This window comes from Perognathus longimembris, chromosome 15 (genome assembly GCF_023159225.1).
Source record: "Perognathus longimembris pacificus isolate PPM17 chromosome 15, ASM2315922v1, whole genome shotgun sequence".
Classification (NCBI taxonomy): Eukaryota; Metazoa; Chordata; class Mammalia; order Rodentia; family Heteromyidae; genus Perognathus; species Perognathus longimembris.
The window spans coordinates 1287204-1311288 of NC_063175.1; the positions used below are offsets into that span (position 1 = coordinate 1287204).

The window sequence follows — 24085 nt, forward strand, 5'->3', positions numbered from 1 at the left end:
GACATAATGTAATTCTGTGTTTAGAGATGCTTACTATTGGTAAGGAAATAGACTGAATTTAGATTCTGTGGGACAGTCAGCCACACTGCCCCTTGCCTTGATTATCAAGGACTTTAGATAGTGACCTTACTTAACTGTCATAGAATGTAAATGCACTAGGGAACTCAAGCTTGTTTGGGCTTTCAACTTTGTACCTACGTGTGTGTGTGTGTGTGTGTGTGTCTGTGTGTGTGTGTGTATGTGTGGTATGTGTATGTATAGGTACTGGGGCTTGAACTTAGGGCCTTGCACTCTTACATGGCTTTTTTTAACTTAAGGCTAGTGCTCTGCTACTTGAGCAACAGCGCCACTTCTGGCTTTTGGCTGGTTAATTAGAAATAAGCATCTCATGGATTTTCCTTCCTGCACTGGCTTTGAACCATGATCCTTAGACCTCAGCCTTCTGAGCAACTAGGATTACAAGCATGAGCCATCTTGTTTTGTTCTTTTTTTAACTAAATTTTAAATTATTTTAAAATAAGTTTTAAAATGTATTTTTTATGTAGTACTGAAGCTTGACCTCAGGGCTTTGTGCTTGCTAAGTAGGTGTTGCATGGCTGCAGCCATGCTGGTCGCTATCAAACCAGGCTACATTTTAAGCTTCTTTATGTCATATTAGCATAAAGTGTCTAAAGTCATAAAGAAAAATGAACAGAGAAGTGTTCTCGAAGGGCATGTGGTTTGAATTGATGCAAACAGAAAGCATCTGATGCAGGTTTCTTTCTCCTTTGCAGAACAGAAGCAAAACATGAAGCCACTGCTCTTGGTGTTTGTTGCCTGTCTGTTGTGCTGGAAAGATCTCCCCTGTGCCCCTGCTTGGAAGGAGAGAGCTGCTCTTGGTGGAAACCTGAAGGGTGTGCCTACTTTCCTATCTGTGTGCTGTCTCCCGCCCTGCTGGGACTTCTTGGGCCTTCCAGTTGAGAGATAACTGTGTTCAGTACGGTTCACCTTGGAATGGTCTCCAGGCACTTAAGCCAAGTCATCATGACACCAAACATCTGGATCAAGACAGAAAATTCCAGTCAGGTCTCCGTGCATGAGCATTCACAGATCCAGATGTTTGCTATTGCAGCAACACAATGTGCCAACTTTTTGACAGCCTTGTTCTGGTCTATCCAGATGTTTGGTGTCATCCCAGCACAGCTTTAATGAACAGTGAAATATTGTTTTAGCATTTTAAAAATCTGAACCATTAGAGTAATGTGTGTAATTGTTCCTGAACAAGTCCAGGAGGGGCTCTATGTGTGCTAGGTGTCCATTCTCTTGTGCCTGGGTCTGGAGATATGGGTTTTATGTTTTAACCCTTACAAGAAGAAATGAGATAAAAGAGAGTTGATTTGGTCTAGAGTTAAGCTTAGGAGCAGGAATAAGCTGGTCAGGAGGCCACACTGAATGCTAAGAGAATGTGCCCATGAACAGGGTCCCCATTGAGGGTTTAAGAATGGTAGGAAAGAGTGTCTATTAGGTATTGAGGACTCATGTAATTCATGAGATATGTGTTGTGGTAACTTCTTGCAAGAGAATTGCAGTTCAAAAAGGAAGGTAGGCTGGGAGCCATAGCTCATGCCAGCAATCCTAGCTAGTTAGGAGGCTAAAATCTGGGGATTGCAGTTCAAAGCCAGCATGGGCAAGAAAGCCTGTGCAAATTTTATCTCCAGTTAACTACCAAAAAACAAAAAAGGCAAGAAGTGGAGCTGTGACTCAAGTGGAAGAATGCTAGCTTTGAGCAAAAAGCCCATGACCTGAGTTTAAGCCCCAGGACACACAGATGGATACACACACACAAAGGCAATTAAAGTTCCCAGTGAAACCCTCAAGTAGCACATCATATACATTATTTTTGAGAAATGTTTGAAACTTTCTGTAATATAAACGTAGCCCGGTCCACGTATTGGTTACACCCAACATAATGGCTGACAGCTATTCATTGTGACCTGCTTTCAGAGGATAAGCCCATAGAAAACAAGGGAGCCTCTATTCAGAGAACAGGAATGCACTGTTTTATAATCTGGTCAGATTCCGAAAACCCAAACCATTTCTTGTAGGTTTGCTGGAGGCGGGGGAGACAGATGCAGATGGAGAGGTGAAGAAGGCTTTGATGGGGGTGAAGCAGATGAGAATTGTGATGGAAAGGAGAGAAGAGGAACACAGCAAGCTCATGAAAACCTTGAAGAAGTGCAAAGAAGAAAAGCAGGTGCTGTAACAAAAAAATAACATCTGCTCTGTTCTTAAAACATATCTGAGCTGTAAATATAGCACTCATCATGAAATTGGTGAGTTACTTGTTTTCCCTACTGATAAATTTCTGGAGAGTAACTTTTGGTTTGAACTTAGGGCCTTACACTTGCAGAGAGGGTACCCTACCACTGAAGTCATGATCCAAGCCCATTTTTGCATTCCTTATTTTCCAGATAGGGTCTTTTTGCCTAGGCTGGCCTGAAACATGATCTCCTTTTTACATTTCCCACATATCTGGAATGATAGCTGCATTGAGATTTTGATTGGTTGGGTTGGGGATCTCAAATACTTTTTGCCCTGGGCTCAAACTGTGATTCCTCTGAGCTTAGCCTCCCATAAACATTTTTTTGTGCCAGTATTAGAGCTTAAACTCAGGGCCTTGTGTTTTCACTCCATGTTTTTGTTTTTTGCTCAAGGTGGTGCTCTACTACTTGAGCTATGCCTCTAGCTCAGCATTTTGCTGGTTAGTTGGAAATAAGTCTCTGACTTTTCTGCCTGTGCTGGCTTAGAACCTTACTCCTTAGATCTCAGCCTCCTCAGTAACTGCGATTATAGGCATGAGCCACCCACATCTGACTGAAAACAGCTTTTATTGGAGGAAAGCTTGAAAAAGACCTTTACATTCCCTTAAAGAACATATTCCTTATAGAACAAGACTCTGCAGGACTCCAAACATGGCATTTGGAGGGTTCATTCCTGTGTGAGAAGGGGTGCTTTCTCAAAAAGTCTTTATTCTCAGTCCCTTCTCAGTTATTGAATTGAAAGTGTTCACAGGGAGTTTTTTACTAGATCAAGATAACCCATCTCCAAAGTTTTTTGATGTTCTATCCCTAAAGAGAATTTCGGCCCTTAGTCTGTCTATTCATTTTAATTTATCTACAATTTAGATGCATGACTTGCTACCATTAGTTTCCCAGTGCACAGTGCACATTAAGAGTAGAGTTCATCATTAGGTCCATATTGCAAATAATGTCACAGATGTTTTGACATTTTTAGTTAACTTGCCAGTTCTGATTAGATCACTAGTTCTACCTTGTTGCATGGCAAAAAAAAAAAAAGTTTGCAATGAAAAACTGCAAGCTTACATTACTCATATGTTTTTAAAAGGGTGTTGTTGTTGTTGTTGTCTTTAACTCAGGGCCTTGAACTTACTAGACAAGTGCTGGGTCTCATGCTTTTGCCTGAGCTAGCCTCCTCAGGCCACCATCCTCTTGCTTATGCCTCCCAAGTATGCTAGCATATCTCTAAACATACAACCCACCTAGTAGACAGTCTAGAGTCCAACCAGCAAGGGTTAGTTTACTTACAGCTAGGTAAGAAAATTCATCAGGTCCCCAGGTCCTCTTATTCTAACAGCTACACATGACTAAGGAGTAAGTAAGCACTGGTCAATGCTTCTAGAATGTAGAAGGACACACCCCTCCCCGAAGGTCCCCATAGACAGCTCATGAGCTGTTTGACAGGAACTCCTCTGGAGAAAGGACCAGTGTATATTAAATAAAGTACCCGCTTAGTTCATTTTTATTTTACTTTTTGCAGTGCTGATGTATGCTAGACCAGCCCTGCACCACCGAGCTACACCTGGGTGTTACAATAGGCCCTACCACTTATCTCCCTCACCATCTATTTTAGAAACATTAAATAGCTTTATTTAATAGTTGTACTTCAAACTATGTCTTTTTTTAAATCAAGAATATCTATTCAAATGTTCTTGGAAGATGTTAAAAATTGACCATAAGCTACTGTATAAAGCTCAGTACATTTCTCAACTATGGATACTGCATACTCTATAGTTTAATAACATTAATCATTAACATAATATACAAAGCAATATTTATTTATTTTGTCAGTCGTGGGGCTTGAACTTGGGACCTGGGCTCCAAGCCTGGATCCTTCTGCTCAAGGCCAAGCTCTACCACTTTGAGCCACAGCACCCCTTCTGGTTTTCTAGTGATTAATTGGAGATAAGAGTCTTGGGGTCTTTGCTGCCTGGACTGGCTCTGTACCACGATCCTCACATCTCAGCCTCCTGAGATGTGGAGCTAGGATTACAGGTGTGAGCCACCAGCACCCACCTAAAAGGAATGTTTTTAAAAATAGAAATATGCCATGTTATATGATCATATAAGATGATACAAAGTGAAATGAACTCCAAAATATGGAAACAAGTAGTTTTTCATTGCTGTTGTTATTTTTAATGTACTGTGTAATTTTTTTTCTTGTACTTTTCTTCCCTATGATTTAGTCCCTGTTGCTACTGTATTTGGTTTTGTTACCATGAGTATTGTATATATGTTTATCTGAATTAGGGAGGGGAAGGGGAACATGAAAATGGTGAAACAAAGGACAAAGGGACAACCAATGCAACAGCAATACTTACAATATGCTGTAAACTAACTGTACAACTTGGGGGGAGGGTTGGAGAGGAGGGAAGGTGGGAGAAAAACGAGGGAAGAGGTAACAGGTTTGACAAAAAATGCACTCACTACCTTACATATGTAACTGTAACTCCTCTGTACATCACCTTAACAATAAAATTAAATTTTAAGAAAATATGTTAGTGGGTACCGACTAGTAAGAGGGGGTGGGCTGGTAATGGAATTAAAAGAAGAGATTACTGTCAAAATAGATTGTTTACAACTGTAAAAGGGGAACTAGGAAAACTATTGGGGGTACTTTTTGAGGAGAGGTGTAGGAGGTGTGATAGAGGGAGTGAGATAAACTAAAATATACTATAAAATGTTTGGAAATATGAGAATGAAATTCCTCCATGTAACTGATATAAGCCAATAAGCAACAGAGAGAAAAATGGGGGGAGGGAGGAGATTCTTTTCTGACCTTATCCTTATCCTTTATCCTTTTTCCTGTGATACTAGGGCTGGAAATTAGGGCTTGATGCTTGCTAGGCAGGAAGTCTACTGCTTCTTAGCATTATCTATAATGAAAAAGAAAAAAAACTGTAACAAAAATAATTTGGAAAATATTTTTAATTCTAATGTTGATAGTAAGTAAGGTACTCTACTACTTGCACCACACCCTTTACCTCTTTCTGCTTTAGTTAATTTTTCAGATAGGGTCTGGAGCTTCTACCAGATCCACCTGAGAACATGATCACCTTACTTGTACCTCCTAGGCAGCTGAGGTTACAGAGGTATCCTACCTTGTCCCGCTGTTGTTGTTTAATTGTCAAGGTGAAGTACAGAAAGGTTACAATTACATAAATAAGGTAGTGAGTACATTTTTTTTGTTGAACAGTGTTACTCCCTCCCTCACTTTTCTCCCACTTTCCCTCCCCTCAACCCTCTCCCCAAGTTGTAAAGTTCATTTCCAAATAGTGTCTTATGAGTATGGCTGTTGCATTGGTTCACCCTTTATCCTTTATCTCATCATTTTGTTGTCAAATGTTTTTTTGAGATAAGTTCTCACCAAGAGCTTTTTGGCAAGGGCCTGCCTATACTCTTCCTATTTCAGCCTCTCTTATAGCTGGGATTACAAGCTGTACCACCATATCAATCTCTACATTTTATTTTCAAGCTGGGGGCTGGGGATATGGCCTAGTGGCAAAGAGTGCTTGTCTCCTATACATGAGGCCCTGGGTTCAATTCCCCAGCACCATTTAAACAGAAAATGGCCAGAAGTGGTGCTGTGGCTCAAGTGGCAGAGTGGTAGCCTGGAGCAAAAAGAAGCTAGGGACAGTGCTCAGGCCCTGAGTCCAAGCCCCAGGACTGGCAAAAAAAAAAAAAAAAAAAAAATGTTAAATTGTGCCAGGAGCCGAAAGCTGATAGCTACAGTCCTAGCTATTCAGGAGGGAGAGACTTGGAGGATTGTGATAAAAATTAGACTGGGGAAAAAATCCATAAGACTCCATCTCCAACTAACCAGCAAAACGTTGGAGTAGACATGTGGCTCAAGTGGTAGAATACCAGCTGTGAGCAAGAACACTGAGTATGAATAGAAGGCCATGAGTTTAAGTCCCTGTATCATACAAAATGTTTAAAAGATCAACTAACATTAAATTGTGGCAAAAATACAAGTTTAGCATCTTAATTTTTGTGTATGTGCTGAGAATTGAACCTAGGGCCTCATATACATGATTTTCCATGAGCTACAATCCAATTGCATTGTAACTTTTTTTCAGTTTTGAGGATTGATCCCAAAGTCTTACACATTACCACTTAAACCATAGCCCTGTCCTTTTGTTCATGTTTGTGGATCTAACTTTTCCTGGTTATCCTTGAACTTGTAATTGGGCGCCACAATGTTGGGGGTTTTTTTTTGCCCCTCCCGGCTCGGACTCTTTCTTCTTTTCTTTCTTTCTCTTTCTTTCTTTTCTTTCTTTCTTTCTTTCTTTCTTTCTTTCTTTCTTTCTTTCTTTCTTTCTTTCTTTCTTTCTTTCTTTCTTCTTTTCTTTCTTTCTCTTTCTTTCTTTCTTTCTTTCTTTCTTTCTTTCTTTCTTTCTTTCTTTCTTTCTTTCTTTCTTTCTTTCTTTCTTTCTTTCTTTCTTTCTTTCTTTCTTTCTTTCTTTCCACCCTCCTTTCTTGCCCTCTCCCCTAATCACCCGACCTGCAGGTAAGTTAGAGTGGAACAGGGGGTCAGCTCCGACCTGACGCGCACGGGATCTGCTGCAGATATGTGATCGCCTCCTTACGCTAGAAGTCTGGCAAACATATGCAACGGGGTCAGCTTCTTAGAGCGAACTGACTTTATTAAGAGAAGGACAAGGGGAGATGATTCCGAGGGAGGGGTTTGGCCAGGATGTCGATAGGCTGAAAGGTATCACCTGACCCCCAAGGGCTAACGCGCTGAACCAGGGCTGGCTAGGAGGTTGGGGGGCTGTTTGCCCAACCAGTTCCTCTGGATTCCAATCCAGAGGGGGTAGAAGGGCCGCATTCCCCAGGGCTGGGGGAGGTGCATCAAGCCCCTTCCATCAAGGGGGAAGATGGATCCCAACAGTGGATCTAACTTTTCCTGGTTATCCTTGAACTTGTAATCCCTCAGCCTTCAGAATAGCTGGGATTACAGGCATGAACAATTACACCTAGGCTGACTGATATCAATCATAGTTAAATTTGCTGTTTTACAGAACTATCCAGATAGTCATGCAATCCATCCTCAGAATTGTTTTCATTTTGAAAAAAAAAAAAATCTATGCCTATAAAACAAAGGCTCCTTTTTCCCTCAACCCATCATCATTAAAAAAAAAAAAATGGTGGTGCTATCAATTGGATCTCTCCTCATCAATTTTTAAATTAAATAATACAAGCAAAGCTCTAATATCTTTACTTCCATGTATATACTTAGAAAGTTGGGCAGCGCAGCAGTCTCCTCGCTCCTGGAGAGCTGTGTCAGCTTGTCACCACACCTCGCACCCGCAGTCAGGCAAGGCCAGGAGACTGCCCAAAGAGCAGCTGCGAGCTCTCCTTTGGCAGCCGTCAAAGGATTTTGAAGAACACTTTTCCCTTTGCCAAACCCAACTTCAACTCCAAGAGGGGCTTTTCCCTGGTGGACCTGCAGGTCTGGTCATCTGGGATTGATGCCACTCAGTACCATGAAAAGGCATTATCACACAATGTGCTTCAAGCATCTGGGTCAACTGTGCTTTCATGCTCTAGATCAGACAGTAGAAGGGGGAGCTTTCATTGACATGCCCTTCACAACCTGGAATGAAAGAACCAGGAGAAGTGTGGGAGCTGGTGCTGAGCCAGTGGCTTTCTCCTTCGCGCGCTTCCTTAGGCCTTCTGGCAAGGGCTAGGAAAAGAGCATCCCTGTGAGGGGAGAGCCGAGGAGGCAAATACTGCTTCAGTTCTGGTCCTGAACAGTTCCAGCAACTAGAAAAATATATATGTATTCCTAGAAATCGTGCATTTAGAAATCCATTGTACTGGACTCTTACATTTTGGAGATGTGATTCCAAAGTCTACTGGAAAAAATTTTATACCTGTTTCTCCATACATCCCTTACTCCCAAATTACTTTAGATGTAGGTTGGTTCAGACAAATTAGGAGGAATAGGCTTCTGGGGTGGGGTGCCCAGATTCCCTCCAATACTGGGTGCCACTCATCCTTGGGGACCTGGCCTCACCACAGTCCACCCATCTTCTCCCTACTAATATTTACTGTCAACATCTAAAGGTGCTTGTGCTAAAATGGGGACCTCTCATGTACTCCTGACTTGCCCACAGTGCCAGGGCCAGGCATGTTGATGAGCTATGGAGTCACAGCTGTAAGCCTGGGCTCTGCCCAAGGCTGGGATGTTAGGGGAAGCAGAAGGAATGGGCAGGATGGTCTTAACCAGAGACCTACTGCTTCCATAGCAACACTCGGCCTCCAAGACTTGGGAAGTGCCATTTGGTCAATGGTCTTTGTTAAGTTTATGAGGGGCCAGAGGAAGTAAGTCTGAGAGCTACTCATAGTAAGTGTTTTGCTTCCTTATTTCACAGAATAGAAAAGCCTAAGAGGTAGATCATGTTATTCTGGTTTGCAAATTAGGAAACGGAGGCTTAGATATATTAAGTTTCCCAGGGGTACACTATAGATAGTAAGTGCCATTCAGAACACTGGACCTTTGTTTATGGGGAAAGTAGGCAAAATATTCAAAGTTGGAATGGAATAGAAAATCCAGGAGGACTTTGAAGTCTGCCTGGGTGAAATGAACATTCTGCATGTGGGGGGATGGGGGTGTCCTGGGGCTAGAACTCAGGACCTAAGTGCTGTCCCTGAGCTTTCTTTGCTCAAGGCTAGCCTCTACCACATGAGCCACAGCCCCACTTCCAGCTTTTTGGGTGCTTAATTAGAGGTAAGAGTCTCACAAACTTTCTTGCCCCAGCTGACCTTGAACTGAAATCCTCAGTACCCAGCCTGCTGAGTACCTAGGATTATAAGTGTGAGCCACCAGCATCAGGCTGAAATGGGACATTCTTAATAAGATGTGATTCCAGCATTGTTCTGCAAAGCCCATGCTACAATATGCATTTGGCAAACTGGGGCCCTCTGATTTCCTCATGAGGTTGTAGCTTGTGCTCCCTGGCTCAGCACCAGAGCTCTGCATTGGGAGCTAAGAGCCACACGGGGCAGCAGCGTGGGGAAAAGCGTCCAGGGGAACTTGTTCTTTAGGCTTCCTACAGCAGGGAAGGGTACAATCTTTTCCTTTCCTATTAGGTAGGGGAGGGGAATCACAGGAACACTGTAATTCCAGCACTAGAAAGGCAGGAGGAACAAAAGTTCAAGGCCACACTGGGCAACATAGGAGGAAAAAAAAAACCACATAATAAATTTCCCTGCTTTTTTCCTTGAAACCAGTGGCCTGTTGCTCACAGCCCTCCTCCTGGACCCATCTCAGGCATGGAGAAGCCTGTCTGGGTAGCGGTGGTCTAGTCAGGAGCATGAGAAGGACCTGCTGTGCCTTTGGGGACCTCCAGGAGCAGGGGGCTGATGCCAGCGCTGAAGGGCTCCCTGAGCAGCCAAGCCAGCTGGCCATGTTCAGCCAGCACCACCAGGGGGCGCAGCACGCTCAGGCTGAAGATGAAGATGCTTCACAGGCAGTAGTCTCTAGAATGTCACTTATCCGTGATAGGAGAGATTGTGCTTTCTTGCAATGTTCAAGGACACACAATGATAAAAGACATCATACATGAAAGAAATAAAATATGCCAGTTTTATAAGCCTTCACAAGCTTCCACATCCTCCAAAAACAGGCAAGTAAAAGGGTCAATCCCAGAGGCTCCCCCAGATAGGGACACCATCTCGGCTACTGGTTCACTCATGTGGAGCATAATAACAGTCAATAGTTATTTGTCAGACAAATGAACGAATCAATAAATACAATTAGCAAGGTCCTTAACACGTATCAGCCAGTGTATTTCCCTTCACCAAACAGAAACAAATCCTAGAACAAATATAGGGGTCTGAAGGAGAAAGACTGAAGCAAGTGGCTTAGAATATGCACATCTTTAAAAGAATAAGACCAGCTAAGCTACACGAAGAATTATGGAATGGCAATAGGACTTCTGTTTCTAATTTCATTCAGGAGGCCCTGAAACTTATGAATGAAGTTCAAGAGCATCTAGAGGAAGAGGAAAGGTTGTGCCAGGTATCTTCGGCCAAGTCTTGGGAACAATGCCGGTCTTGCCTGCAGAGCAAGTGCATGAGATTATACACAACCTGCAAGCCTGGGTGGGCCTCTGTGAAAAGCACGGTAAGCAGAAAGCAGAGCTCAGCAGTTCAGAGTCCTTCAGGTATCCAGATAAGCTTTCTTGTATTCACTTATATTAATATTTAGAACAAATATCTGACCTGATTTTAGCTTTTTGTACCAGTCTTTTTTTTTTTTTTTTTTGGCCAGTCCTGGGCCTTGGACTCAGGGCCTGAGCACCTTCCCTGGCTTCTTCCCGCTCAAGGCTAGCACTCTGCCACCTGAGCCACAGCGCCCCTTCTGGCCGTTTTCCATATATGTGGTGCTGGGGAATCGAACCGAGAGATTTATGTGTAGAAGGCAAGCGCTCTTGCCACTAGGCCATATTCCCAGCCCGTGATTTTAGCTTTTTATGATTACAGTCTAACAGTAATGTTTATGTACCACCACCTGAGAATGTAAATTAGAACAACCATTTACTCTTTACCCCTCTTTTCCCCACATCTTATTAATGTAAATTCACTGTACAAGGGTGTTCATTCTGATATGCCCATATATGCATACCCCGTACCCCTGATCCAACTCACCCCACATTTTCCTTCTTTTTAATGTATCTCCTTTCCAAGTACCCTGACTCTCCCTGACTTGCATTTCTTAGTCGTGAATGCATTCCCACCAGACTGTAAGGTCTCTGAGGGCAGAGATCACATCTTCTTTGTCTTTGTCTTCATCTTCGTGCATTCAGTAAATGGTTGTTGAATTGCTTTCTCAATGATAATATTACAGCCTCTGATTCCAATGGGCTTTAATCTTTCCCAACCCATTATATGAAGACTTGTCTGCCTCCTCATTGTGTATCACATACACACCTGTAATGTCTCCTCTCACCCACTCCACGGTGTCTCGTAGGACTGTCATGCTTGCTTTTCTTGCCCCTCTGGCTACCTTCCAAGCAGAGGGAGTCACAGAGGGTGGTGACCTGGATAGGATGAACATTCCCCACGAAAGGCTTAGGTTGGCCTGGATTTTTCTCCTCCTTGAAGAAATGAGCCGAATACAAAATGGAGTGGAATTTCACTCTGTGCAGCAGTGTGTGCACTAATTAGAGTACACACTGGCTTGGCAGGGCCATGCTCAACAGAAAAAGAACAGCCTCAAGGACAATGAATGTGCCAAGTCAATTTGCCTCCACTGTTAATTGAAGCAGCTTTATTTTTAGAGCTCTGTAGGATGAGCATTGGAGGTCAAATTGAGGGTTATTCTCATGGGGGCTAGTTGTCTGACCTTATAGACATTTCTTGGGAATATGAGAACATATATGTGTATATATTTATGCATATTCACACATATATTCTCTCTATATATTCCCATATATTTTATATAGAAATATGTATACATATATATGAATATATTCCTATATAGAAACACACACACAGAGACAGAGAGAATGTGTACAGTGTATTGAGAGGACCTACTATGTTATCCAGTTGGTGCCACACTCTCAAACTCCTGGCCTCACCTTCTTATCTCAGCCTCCTGGAGCCCTGGGCATGTCCCCAGCACTGAACTTCCGTTTTTGTGGATGGAATCAAGTAACCACAGGATGGCAGAGAGGAATGCGAGCAGTGTCTGTCCAGATGACTTTCTGACAACTCAAAAAGACCTCAGTGAGAGGAAAATTCCTTGTACAGCAGGAATATTCAAAATGGACAACATTAGCACATTTCTATCACTCTCACAGACAGGCAACTCCAGTCTGCCAAGACTCAGATGTCACAGGCACTGACAAGAGCACAGTGCATCTGCTGGGAGATCCACTGAATGTTACTGGAAGTTCTACAAGTGGACCGCCATCCCTTTGACTATAACAGGTGGTCACTGCAAATACATACCCTTTCCTAACAAATCAGTTATGCTCTATTTGTTATCCACATATCTGTGTTCAGCTTTCCATGGCCCAATTTATAAGATGAGGAAGAGGATAATATAAAGACATTAGTGACAATCCATTCAAGAATTAACAACAGAAAGAGTTAAGATAGGCAAAGGCAAAGCCTTCAGCAGATTTTTCACTCCATTTCCATGTTGTCCTATGGGGCCAAGGTGCCAGTGGCTGGTATATCAGGGGATACGGCTTGTCCACTGAGTTGAAAACTTGGCCTTTTGCAGACACCAGTGGGCCAGGCAAAACAAGGAGAAATTTGGATGCTAATTCCACAGTCAAGGTAAGAAATCCTCTTCCTGGCTTGTCCACAATTAAAACAACCTCTGTAAGTGGACTTTAAAACGCGAAGAAATGGTCTAGAAGGAAAATAAATGTTCCCTTTTTGCCGCCTGCCTCACCCCACAGATGGAGCAGTTTTTCAGGAGGCTGTACCGGTTTCTGTTTCCCCTCCATGAAGACCAGGATGACCTCCCCATCCAGGAAAAGCTACCTGAAGAGGACCCACGAGTGGCACAGATGGAGGGTGTGTTCTGCCGACTGACGGAGGATGTGAGAATCCTCTTTAATCAGAGCCTCTTTGTCTTCAAGCAAATGCAGCAAGAATTTGACCAGGCCTTTCAGTCCTACTTCATGTCAGACTCAGACCTCATGGAGCTTCCAGCTTTCTACAAGAAGCCAACCTCAAAAGCTGATCTTGGGCAAAGGTGGGACTTCTCCAATTTCTTCCAGCTGCTTTGTAATCTCGGTCTCTCTGTGTACGAAAAAGTCAGCAAATTGATCACCAGCACACTGGGCGCCATGCAGGATCCATCAACACAACACCAAGGTGAGTATTAGAAGATTCCTTTTATTTAGATGTATGTACAAACGTGAGGTTTGGGCTAGCTTTGGAAAATAAAGACATTCCTGAATACAGCATTTCTTTTTATTTTCATTTAGTTGTCTTGGTACTGGGGCTTAACCATAGGACCTGGGCATTCTTCCTTAGCATTTGTTTCCTCAAGGCTAGCACTTTACTGCTTGAGCCACAATTCCACTTCTGGCCTTTTGCTGGTTAACTGAAGATTTAAGAGTCTTATGACAAAGGGTGAACAAATACAGCAGTGGTACTCACTAGACACTAAGCATAAAATGAACTATACAACTTGTGGGTGGGATGGGAGGGAAAAACTGAGCAAGGGAAGGGGTGACATAGTCCAAAAAGAAATGTTTGCATTGCCCGACTAGTAACTGTAACCTTTCTGTGTGTCACCTCTACAATAACAAGAAAAAAAAAATTGATAAAAGAAGGAACTTCTCTAAAGCCTTCACAAAAGAAGAGGCTTTGACGGAACTTTTAAACAAATGTGTACAAACTCCTGAGGAAATAATAAGAAAAAAAGTCTGCATGATACAAGAACAGAATATTGTTCAAACCCCAAACAAAAACAAGAGTCTCATGAGTTTTTCTGCCCAGGCTTGCTTGCCTGCCTGCCTGCCTTCCCTCCTTTCTTACTTCTTTCCCTCCTTCCCTTCCTTCTTTCTTTCTATTGTTATTGTAAAGGTGATGTACAGAGGGGTTTCAGTTACATAAATCCAGTAATGAGTACATTTCTGTTTAAACAGTGTCACTTCTTCCCTCATTTTCTCCCAGTTTTTTCCCTTCCTAACCCTCCTCCCACATGTCTCATAGTTCATTTTCAATAAAATCTCTCGAATGAGATGTTCTGAGCTTTGCCTCTGGTGGTAGGCAGACTTAATATCTGCTCAAACATCTCCCTCTCTCTAGTTTCCAGAGCCTGTGAATCTGCTGTTACAAGGTGAAGAAGTAAGGTTGTAAATGGAATTAAGGAGGCTAATCTGCTGGCTTTAAAATATGGAGATTATTCTGGACTGTGGGAGTGGATTGGATGTAATCCCAAGAGTAATTACATGTAATCCCTTACAACTGGAAAGAGGTAGAAAATAACAGATTAACACCAGGGGGTCTTTGTCCTGGCTGACTTCCAGATGGAGGAAGGGGCCACATGCTCACAAGTAGAGGAAGTTTTAGTAAGTTAGAAATGATATAAAATTGAATTCTCTCTAGAGCTGGAACAAAAACTTGCCCTGCAGACATGTTGATGTCAATTTAGTGAGACCCACTTGAGATGTGATATAGAAAACCATATGCTAATGAACATGTGTTGTTTCAAGTCACTGCGGTACTCTGTTATAGCAGCAACAGGAATCTAATACATGCCTCTTGTCCATGACACTGATACAAGGACTGACCCTCACTGAGAAAGTGCCATGTGTCTGGCAGCCATCCCAGCTGGACCTTAAAGGTCATGAACACTCTAATAGTCAAAATCAGAAAAAATAACTGAGCCAGAACAAGGTTCACCATTAAAAAGAAAGAGAGAACAACCGTTATTAAAAATATATTGATATTTAATGTTATTTTTAATTTTACAGATTTGTCACTCATTGTTAATTCTCTTAGAAAAAGAAATTTTTCAAAATTTGTTGGTTTCAGGTGTTCCCTAAAACTATTTTCGGGTCAGTGTGAAGTCAGGACTTCTTGCCCTCTCACAGCTTCCTTGTTCAATTGGCATTCTGTCACTTACTTGAGCCACAACTCCAAGTCCTGATTTTTGTTGGTTAAGTGAAGATGGAGTCTGGAGAGCTTTTATTTCCTGGGCTGGCTTTGAACTGTGCTCCTCTGGATCTCAGCCTCCTGACCAGCTAGAATTACAGACATGAACCACTGATGCATGAATTGAATGAGTAGTACTATAATAAAATAAATACCTACCACCTTGTTAGGACATTGTCAATATCTTTGGAATTTTCAAGTACTTCCCAATTACAACTAAAAAATTTTAAGTAATTATTAAAGTTTTGAGGACAGACAGTATTGGGGATCAAACATAGGATCTTGGAGAACTTTTTAAAAGAATTTCAAAGATGGAAATGGCATACAGTCACCTACTTCACCCTATTGGTTACTCCCACCCCTCCCTCTCAATGCACAGGAAATGAAAAACTACCAATGAAGGAAAACTTCACACTGGATAAATTGACTTTTAGCCAGGTAGTGTTTGTAAAATGGCTTTTTAACCCTATTGGCTGAGAACTTTAAGAAATAATAATGAATGACCTAGCAACTTAGGAGGCTGAGATCTGAGGATCATGGTTTGAAGCCAGATCCAGCAAGAAAGTCTATGAGACTCTTATCTCCAATAAACTACAAAAAAAAAAAAAAATGCTAGAAGTGGAGCTGTGGCACCAGTAGGAGAACACTAGCCATGAGCAAAAAAAGCTCAGGAACAATGCCCAGGCCCTGTGTTCAAGTTCCACTATGGCAGAAAGAAAGAAGGAAGGAAGGAAGGGAGGGAGGGAAGGAGGGAGGGAGGGAGGGAGGGAGGGAGGGAGGGAGGGAGGGAGGGAGGGAGGGAGGGAGGGATAATGAGCCAGATAGCAGAGACACACACTAACTACTTAGGAAGCTAAGATCTGTAGGATTATAGTTTGAGGCTAGCCTGTGCAGAAGAGTCTGAGATTCCATCTCCAAATTAAACAGGAAAAAGCTGGGCTGGAGGCACAGCTCAAATGGTAGAACACTATCTATGAGCAAAAGACCTCAGTGAGTGAGACTTTGAAGCAGACAGAAAGGAAGGAACCAAAGCACACTAACTTTAATCTAAATATACAAAGGGACAAAAGCATTGTCTTCTCCCGCCTCCATTAAGTGTAGCTTCTAAAAGACTATTACTTTCCATTCAATCATTTTTTTTCTAGAAAAATGAAGTTAAATGCCTTAGTGTGCAGGCATGAACATGTGTGCGCTAATAATAAACTTCCAGTAACCAGATTCTTGGATTCAAAGCTAAGTGCTATTTATAACACCTGTCAAACTGTCCTAGCAAATGATGATTTTGAAAGCACTGGTAAAGAAAAGCAATGCCATTGTCTCTGTGTGTCTAAAGTGCAGACTCTAAGGACAGGTGTATCAGTGTTGCCTTCCTTGATTTCAGAGCCTTTCCCTGAGCATGATGGAGCATGGTGTGGGGAACCAGTCCAGAATTTATCTGGATGTTTTGAATTTCACGAAAGATGCCAGATGTGCCAGGATTATATATCTGAAGGTAAATATTTATTTTCTCAGGGTTTCAGTAGTATTTGGTCAGATGTCAAAATCTCCCTACTGGATCATGATGGATTCACTTGGTTGTCTGTCCAGTACTTTGAGGTATTGTTGTTCCCAGTGGGTGCCCACTGTAGGTTTGTAAATTATTATTCAAATGCCTGCCAGCTCATCTTTTCACTTTCCCAAGTCCACAGATGTTCCTGTGAAACATTCCCATGATTAAAGATCAAACAAACACTAATAGGCGCAAAAGAAAAAAACAATGAGCAAATTAGGGCAACTCCACACCTCTTCCTTCCAATGAAGGAAAACTCCTTACTGGTCAAATCCATTTTCAGCCAAGCGAGATGTGTGTTTAGAAAGTAACATTAGCTCCTTCCAGTTGAGTTGATACTAATAAATTTCAGTAGAGGAAGCCAAGAATGGCTCCTCCCCTTCCTGATTTCTCTAGAACCCCTCCCACTCTACCAGGGCCAGATTGAAAATTGTGTATGTGTGTGTGTGTGTGTGTATGTGTGTGTATCCATATATGTATATATCCATATATGTATATATGTATAAACAGCTGGGCATTCGTGGCTCACACCTGTAATCCTAGCTACTCAGGAGGCTGAGAGCTGAGAACTGCAGTTCCAAGCCAGCAGAGGCAGGAAAGTCCATGACATTCTTCTCTCTAACTAACCACCAAAAAAGCTGAAAGTGGAGCTGTAGCTCAAGTGGTAGAGTGCTAGACTGGAGCAAAATGGCTCTGGGACAGTGCCCAGGCCCTGAGTTTACGTTCCAGGGCTGACACAAAAAGAAACAACCCAAAGAACTTTAGATTCTGATGATTTTCATTTTACTCTAGTAATATGCCAGGGATGCATTTATTTTTTTAAAGTGTGGTTAATAGCTTGGAGAATGAGAACAAAAATACAGTAAGCACAATACTATTTAGTATCATGAACATAATCTCACCACACTAGCTTGTGACTCTGGACAAGAAGTGAGGTTCTTTGTTCAGAAATTAATGGACCAATCTCTAAACAAAAGACCCAAGTTCAGTTTTAAGTTCTATCAAAATTACAAAGCAAATTCAGGAGAGATTAGATTCCAGCCTGTCCATTAGCTGAAACTGATAGCTACTGTGGTTTTAAATTCCCCCAAAACAAAGATGACTGAGTGATATTTGCACTCACAGGAAGAGAAAGGAATACAGCAGTAAAAACTTTATCTTCCTATTTTTTCTCCAACTCTCTCACAGTATACAATTTCATTTACAACAAATATATGTTGTAATAGCCTGCTTTGAGAAAAATACTTTTGATCTTGAACAAAGCAATACAAAAAGTATTGGTACCTAAAGTGTTTAAGATTGTTTTGTTTAGTTTTTGAGGGGTGTGTGTGTATGTGCCAGTACTGGGGCTTGAACTCTGAGCTTTGTTTAGCTGGTGCTCTACCACTTGAGCCACACCACATCAGCCTTTTGCCTGTTAACTGGAAATATTACTCCTTTGGATTTGTTTCCTCAGGCTGGTTTCAAACCTCAATCCTCAGATCTCATCTCAGCCTCCTGAGTAGCTAAGATTACAGGCATGAGTCGCCAGCACTAGTGCTTAGTCACCATGGCTAAGTATTTGTGGGTTGTCTGGGGTTTTCTGGGGAGGTGGGTCTTGGGTTTTGAACTTAGGGCCTGGGCACTATACCTGAGCTTTTGCACTCAAGGATAGTGTTCTACCACTTGGGCCACACTTCTACTTTGGGCTTTTGATGGTTAATGACTTTTGATGGAGATAAGAGTCTCAGACTTTCCAGCTGGCTGGGTTCAAAATGAGATCCTCAGATCTCAGCCTCCTGAGTAGCTAGGATTATAGGTGTGAGTCACCAGTGCTCAGCTGTTTGTTTGTTTGTTTTAACCACAAACAGGACTTTTATTTGTCACTATTAAAAACCTGAACTTGAAACAGATTCTTGGACTGGTGGTTCGTATCCATTGTTTGACTCTACCATGGGTCTCATGGCCACTAGCGTTTCCACAACTCTCACCTTCATCACAAAACTTCATGAGCTTTCCCAATTCAGACTTGGGCTTCCTCAGCATTTTTACTTTTCTAGTGAAGACATCATGAAGTGGATAAATAAACTGGCAAGGCTTGTCTACGTCCCTCCCAGTGCTGTCTGGAATTCAAATATTAAGTACCTCTTTCAAGTCATTTGTTTGCACTTCTCCGGTCATGGTTTCCATCATCTTCTTCTGGATCTGTCGGACCTGCTGATGCTGAGCATAGGAGGGCTCATGGATGTGACTGTTGTACTTTTTAGTAAAATCAGTACAGAGCAAAGCAAATAACCTTCCATAGTCCAGACATCAACATGAGCTTCCATCATGGTCTGCCAGTTTTTAGTCAAGAGCACATTCTATCCTGGGGGAGGGGCTTCCATGCCATGGACTTTGGTCAGGACTTTGAGCACCCTCAGGGCCAAGTAATTGTTTTCCCAGTATTTCTTATCTTCGCCGGTGCTTTCACATCATACCACTCTTTCTTACAAAGTGAATCAGCCACTTTCTTCTTGGCTCCCTTTTTGCCGCCTTTTGAAAGGTGCTTCTTCTGGCCGACTCCCATAGTACTGCTCAGAAAGCCAAAACAATTTGTTTTTTTTTAAAGTCATATTTAGAGTTATATAAAAAAAGAACCAATGTTTTATGACATAAAAATATACATGAATGAATTGACCACGTCCAAAAATCATCCCAGTTAAGCAGCCAGTCTATGTATCATTCAATTCTATTTCCTTCTACCCAATGAATAACCTCTTCCTGGTTGTCATGAGATAATATAGACTAAATCAGATAGTTTAAATGTATCTGATAATCAGTATCTATTTGTGTGCTAGTCAGCTTTCTGATACTAGAAAAAATACTTGAGGTAAATTATCTTAAAACAGAAAAGATTTTGGCTCACCGTCCATGATTAATAAGTCTCATTGTTTTAGTGCTGGTGGCTTATGCCTTAATCTAGCTACTTGAGGGGGCGGGGGCAGCTAAAAATGGAAAGATACAAGTTCAAGGCCAAAGGCTAGACTAGGAAGAAAATGTCTTGACTCTGCTTCCACAGAGGGAAGCTGGACATGGTGGGGGTGGGGGTGGGGATTCTACTGATGACAAGAAACCTAATAGTAGGTGGGCCCTGAGGCTCAGGCAAGTATCATGGTAGGAAAGGAGACCCTATCCTAAAACTAACCAGTGAAAACCAGGCCTGGAGGGAAGGGGGGTGGGGGCTTAGCAGTATTGTTCCCGTCTAGAAAGAGCAAAGCCAAGAGTTCAAACCCCAAATACTGAAGGAAAAAGAAAGTCTTATTGGAGTCATGGCCAGAAAAATGAGAAAGGAAGAAGTAAAGCACACCCCATTGACCTCCCACTAGAACCTACTCTTCCATCTCCACTAACTCTGGCTGGAGGCCAAGGCTCTAACACCGAGGCCTTTGTGGGACATTCTAAATCCAAATGGTGCCCATCAGTGCATATAGTATATGTAAGATAAAACAGTATAAATGCAATATAAGTTGATTATTGGGGAGTTAAAATTTAAAAGAATGTTCTAAATATTAATATGGAATATAAAATAGTCCACATTATTAAAAACATATTATAGGATCAATGGTATGAGTCAGTTCAATCTCCAATACTGCCAAAGAAACAAACAAAACAAAATTAAACATGCCAGTTATTATAAATGTATAAAGAATAATACAAAAAACTATGTGCCTTCTACTTAAATAAAATATTATTGAAACAGATGAAGCCCCCTGGGCCTCTCATCACAGACCCTTTATTCCCGGAAGGAAACAGCTAATTTTAAATTCAGTACTATTTCTTTGCATTTCTTATAGACAATATCATTTACTTACTAATATGAAATATGTTTGCACATATTTAGCACTGTTTTATGTTTTTATATTTACTTTTATATCATTGAAGTATAGCGTTGAAATTTTAAAAGATGGCTTCTCAGCTGGGGAGTAGTGGCTCATGGCTGTAAATCGGCACTCAGAAGGTGAGGCAGATTACAAGTTCAAGGACAGCCTAACTTACATAGTAAGACCCTTCTCAAAAAAATTTATGTGTGTGGGTGTGTGTGTATGTGTGTGGTGGGACATAACCAGGGCTTTGTTATGCCAAACAGATGCTCTGTCACTAAGCAACACCCCCCCACCCTAACCTTTTTTCTTAATATAGGTGGTTGGTACATGATATTTATAACAAGTTCTGCCTCCAGCCCAGTTTCTGATACATAAAGTCGTAATTAACAATTAACAAAACTAGATCTCCTGTGAAACTGATGTGGGTGGTATTCATTAATCCAGAATAGCAGGCAGAAGCCAGGCAGTCACAGGGGTCCATATTACCCACCTCCCTTCCCTGGTTTATTTTCCCCCCAGACTGTCCTGATGTCCCTGAACTGCACACAGAACTCGACGAGGCTCTGAAGCTGGTCAGCCTATCCAGTGAGCAGTATGACCAAATCGTCCACATGACGCAATACCACGTGCAGGATACCTTGCTACTGATGGAGAGGATGAAGGCCCAGTTTGGCTGGGTGTCTGAACTGGCAAGGCAGATCCCAGGAGCCAAGAACAGCAGTGACTTAACAAAGGTAACTGCCCAATCCAGGAGAAGTATGGAGATTCCAGGTACAGCTTGATTCACTGATCCTGTATGAATTTGAAAATATGCTGAAGGGGAATGCAGGTGTTTATTGTGATTGTATTCAGGCTGACTTGATGTAATATAGCTCATTACCTTTAGAAAACAAAAATCTCTATACAAAAAATCAATTTAAAACACACACACACATACACACACACAGAGGCACTTGGGAGGCACAGGTTGGGAGGATCACAGTTCAAGGCCAACCTGGACAAAATGTTCCTAAGACCTCACCTCCACCAATAAGAAGGAGGGTATGAAGGCATTTGCCTGTCAACCTAGCCACGTGGGGAGTGTAAGCAGAAATGGGGGGGAGGGGGACCGGTCTCAGGCCAGCCTGGGTATACATGTAAAATCCTACTTACAAAATAATGAAAGCAAAAAATAAAAGAGGCTGGAAACATGCCCCAAGCAATACAGAACATGCCTAGCAAGCCCAAGGCCTTGAGTTCAAACCCTAGTACTGAAAAAAAAACAAACAAACACAGTACCAACAAAAAATAAATACAAATAAAAATATACTCGAATCCAGAGAAGTTATAGTAAAAGTGATCAAGGTAACTTTGAAGAAACCTGGCTAATGTGGATTTTAAAAAATGTACAGGTATGGGCTGGGGATATAGCCTAGTGGCAAGAGCGCTTGTCTCGTATACATGAAGCCCTGGGTTCGATTCTCCAGCACCATATATACAGAAAATGGCCAGAAGTGGCGCTGTGACTCAAGTGGCAGAGTGCTAGCCTTGAGCAAAAAGAAGCCAGGGACAGTGCTCAGGCCCTGAGTCCAAGGCCCAGGACTGGCAAAAAAAAAAAAGTACAGGTAAAGCAATTTGGCGTCAGAATTTAGCAGTGAAACTTTGTGAAAAATCTTCAAAAAGAGCCTTAACTTCTCTTGGCCTCAGTTTCTCCACCTTTCAAATGGGAGTAACAGTAGCGACCTCCAAATCTTTGCCTGAAAAAGCAAACAGTAGAAGTCCCTTGTACCAAGTAAGAGGCCTGTAAATGATGGCTCTTACTACTTTTTGGCACAATAAGATACTGAGTTACCTTAGGGATCAAATAAATCTGCCAGCACTAACAGCTCATGTCTATAATCCCTACCTATTCAGAAGCCTGAGATCTAAAGATCTTGTTTCAAAGCTAGAGAGGAACTCCAGCTCAGTTTGAGAGATTCCACTTTCAATCAATGTGTCAAACATGATGTACTGGAGGTGTGGCCAGCTGTGAGGGAAAAAGTGGAGGAGGAGTGTGAGGCCCTGAATTCAAATCCTGATATGAACATAAATACACAAACCTTACACATTCATCTTTGCCTACAAACATACTGTCATCTTAAGTCTACCTTTGATTCTCACACTTAAACAATAACTTTGTTGCATAAAACAGTGACTCTTTCCTGAGACATGCACGCCCACCCCCGCATTGCATTAATTATATAAATGTACCATAGTGATTCCTAATCTCCCTAAGGAGAGATATCCTACAAAGACCTGGACACAAGAATCACTGGGTAGACCAACTAACAAGGCAAGCTGGGTATGGTGGCACATACCTGTAATCCCCACACTCAAGAGGCTGAGTCAAAATTTTGAGTTTGAAGTCAGTCTGGGATACATAACACCCTATGTGAGAGAGGGAGAAGGAGTGGAGACAGAGAGGGAGAGGAGAAGAGGCAGAGAGCGAGGAAAGGAGAAAGAAAAAGAAATTAAATAAGATCCCATATGCATCTTGCCCAAATCACACATGCAACCATAAGTTGTAAATTTCCTAGGAAAACCATACTCCTTGGCAGTCCACATTAATGTCAGTCCCACAGACAACACTCATGAAACATTTCACAGTTCACTCATGCCTTCCTGTCCTCCTTGTAGGTAAGTGGTACCATGTGACAGCTTCTAGCCAATGAGCTGTGAGGAAAAGGACAAGGGTTATTTCCAGGGTGAGATAGGGAAGCATGGGACCTATCCACTCTCTTCCTCTGTTGAGGGCACAAGGAAAGCCAAAAGTTCCCAAACCACAGCCATATAAGGGTGTCCTTCTGCCAGCCAGGATACTGAACAACTGTATATAGTCTGGAGCCCTTGTAATGGACAGGTAATAGGAGCAAGATTGCTTGTATGAAATCATTGGAACGTTGGGACTAATTTGTCACCTCAGCACAACCTAGCCTATCCTGACCACTGTGGTATTAATTTTGTATGTGTACTGGGATCTAGTAAACCTTACACAAAATAATTCTTCTGCTCTAGGGAGTGCTAAGTGATGGTGAAGAACATTCTTCCAAAGAAGATGACACAATGGTAGACTCACCCACTCTGCCTTCCCCCAGTTTCACAGTGAAGATGGCTGCTGACCCAAGTGCTGAGAGCTCCAACTTAATGGATTACGTGGCAGCCAAAGTCCTAGAGCATTTTAGGGAACATTTTAAAACTTGGTAAGTAGAGTGCCTGATTCGCAATGCTTTGTGGACAGGAAGAGACGACTCATAAAAGACAAACACAAACCTGACTTCAAAATCCCTGGAAGATATGTTCAAACTCATAATTATCAAAGGCATGAAGCAAACAAGATATCTTCTGCCTATCAAATATGCAGATTTTAAAAAAGTGAATAGGGCTTTAAAAAAAATAGCCATCCACTCCTGATAGGACTGCAATGAACTTGGAATTCTTTTATTGTTGCTGAGACAGGGTCTCATTATGTAACCCAGGCGGCCCTTGGAATCTTTTTTTCTTAAGAAAATGTAAAAGTTTATAAAATAGTACACAGAAACACTTATCTGTGTGATGAAATTAAGAGAGGTTTTCCCATCCTATTAGTATTTATTTTACATATTGTCAACACAAAAAGAGCACCTTCCAAGAGCAACAAAGATAACTGTACAGTGCTATGGTATCAACTTGATAATAATAATAAACAACAGATAGCCAAGTCTATC

At 41.9% G+C, this 24085-nt stretch overlaps 1 protein-coding gene across 1 annotated transcript; it reads left to right on the top strand.

Moving 5' to 3' along the window:
* Positions 1 to 787: 787 nt before the first annotated feature.
* Positions 788 to 23585, top strand: Clul1 (clusterin like 1). Its single transcript, XM_048363519.1, has 7 exons — positions 788 to 893; positions 2085 to 2233; positions 10303 to 10470; positions 12758 to 13178; positions 16330 to 16461; positions 20883 to 21119; positions 23419 to 23585. The coding sequence occupies exons 1-7, from the start codon at positions 788 to 790 to the stop codon at positions 23583 to 23585; spliced, it is 1380 nt and encodes a 459-aa protein (XP_048219476.1).
* The last annotated feature ends 500 nt before the right edge of the window (positions 23586 to 24085 follow it).

Bases quoted from the DNA above. Each gene is read 5' to 3' on its own strand.
- Clul1 (XM_048363519.1), top strand. From the start codon at position 788: ATGAAGCCACTGCTCTTGGTGTTTGTTGCCTGTCTGTTGTGCTGGAAA. The intron at 10,471-12,757 runs GTAAGCAGAAAG...CTCACCCCACAG, and splicing joins GGGCCTCTGTGAAAAGCACG to ATGGAGCAGTTTTTCAGGAG. The intron at 13,179-16,329 runs GTGAGTATTAGA...CAGGTGTATCAG, and splicing joins TCCATCAACACAACACCAAG to TGTTGCCTTCCTTGATTTCA.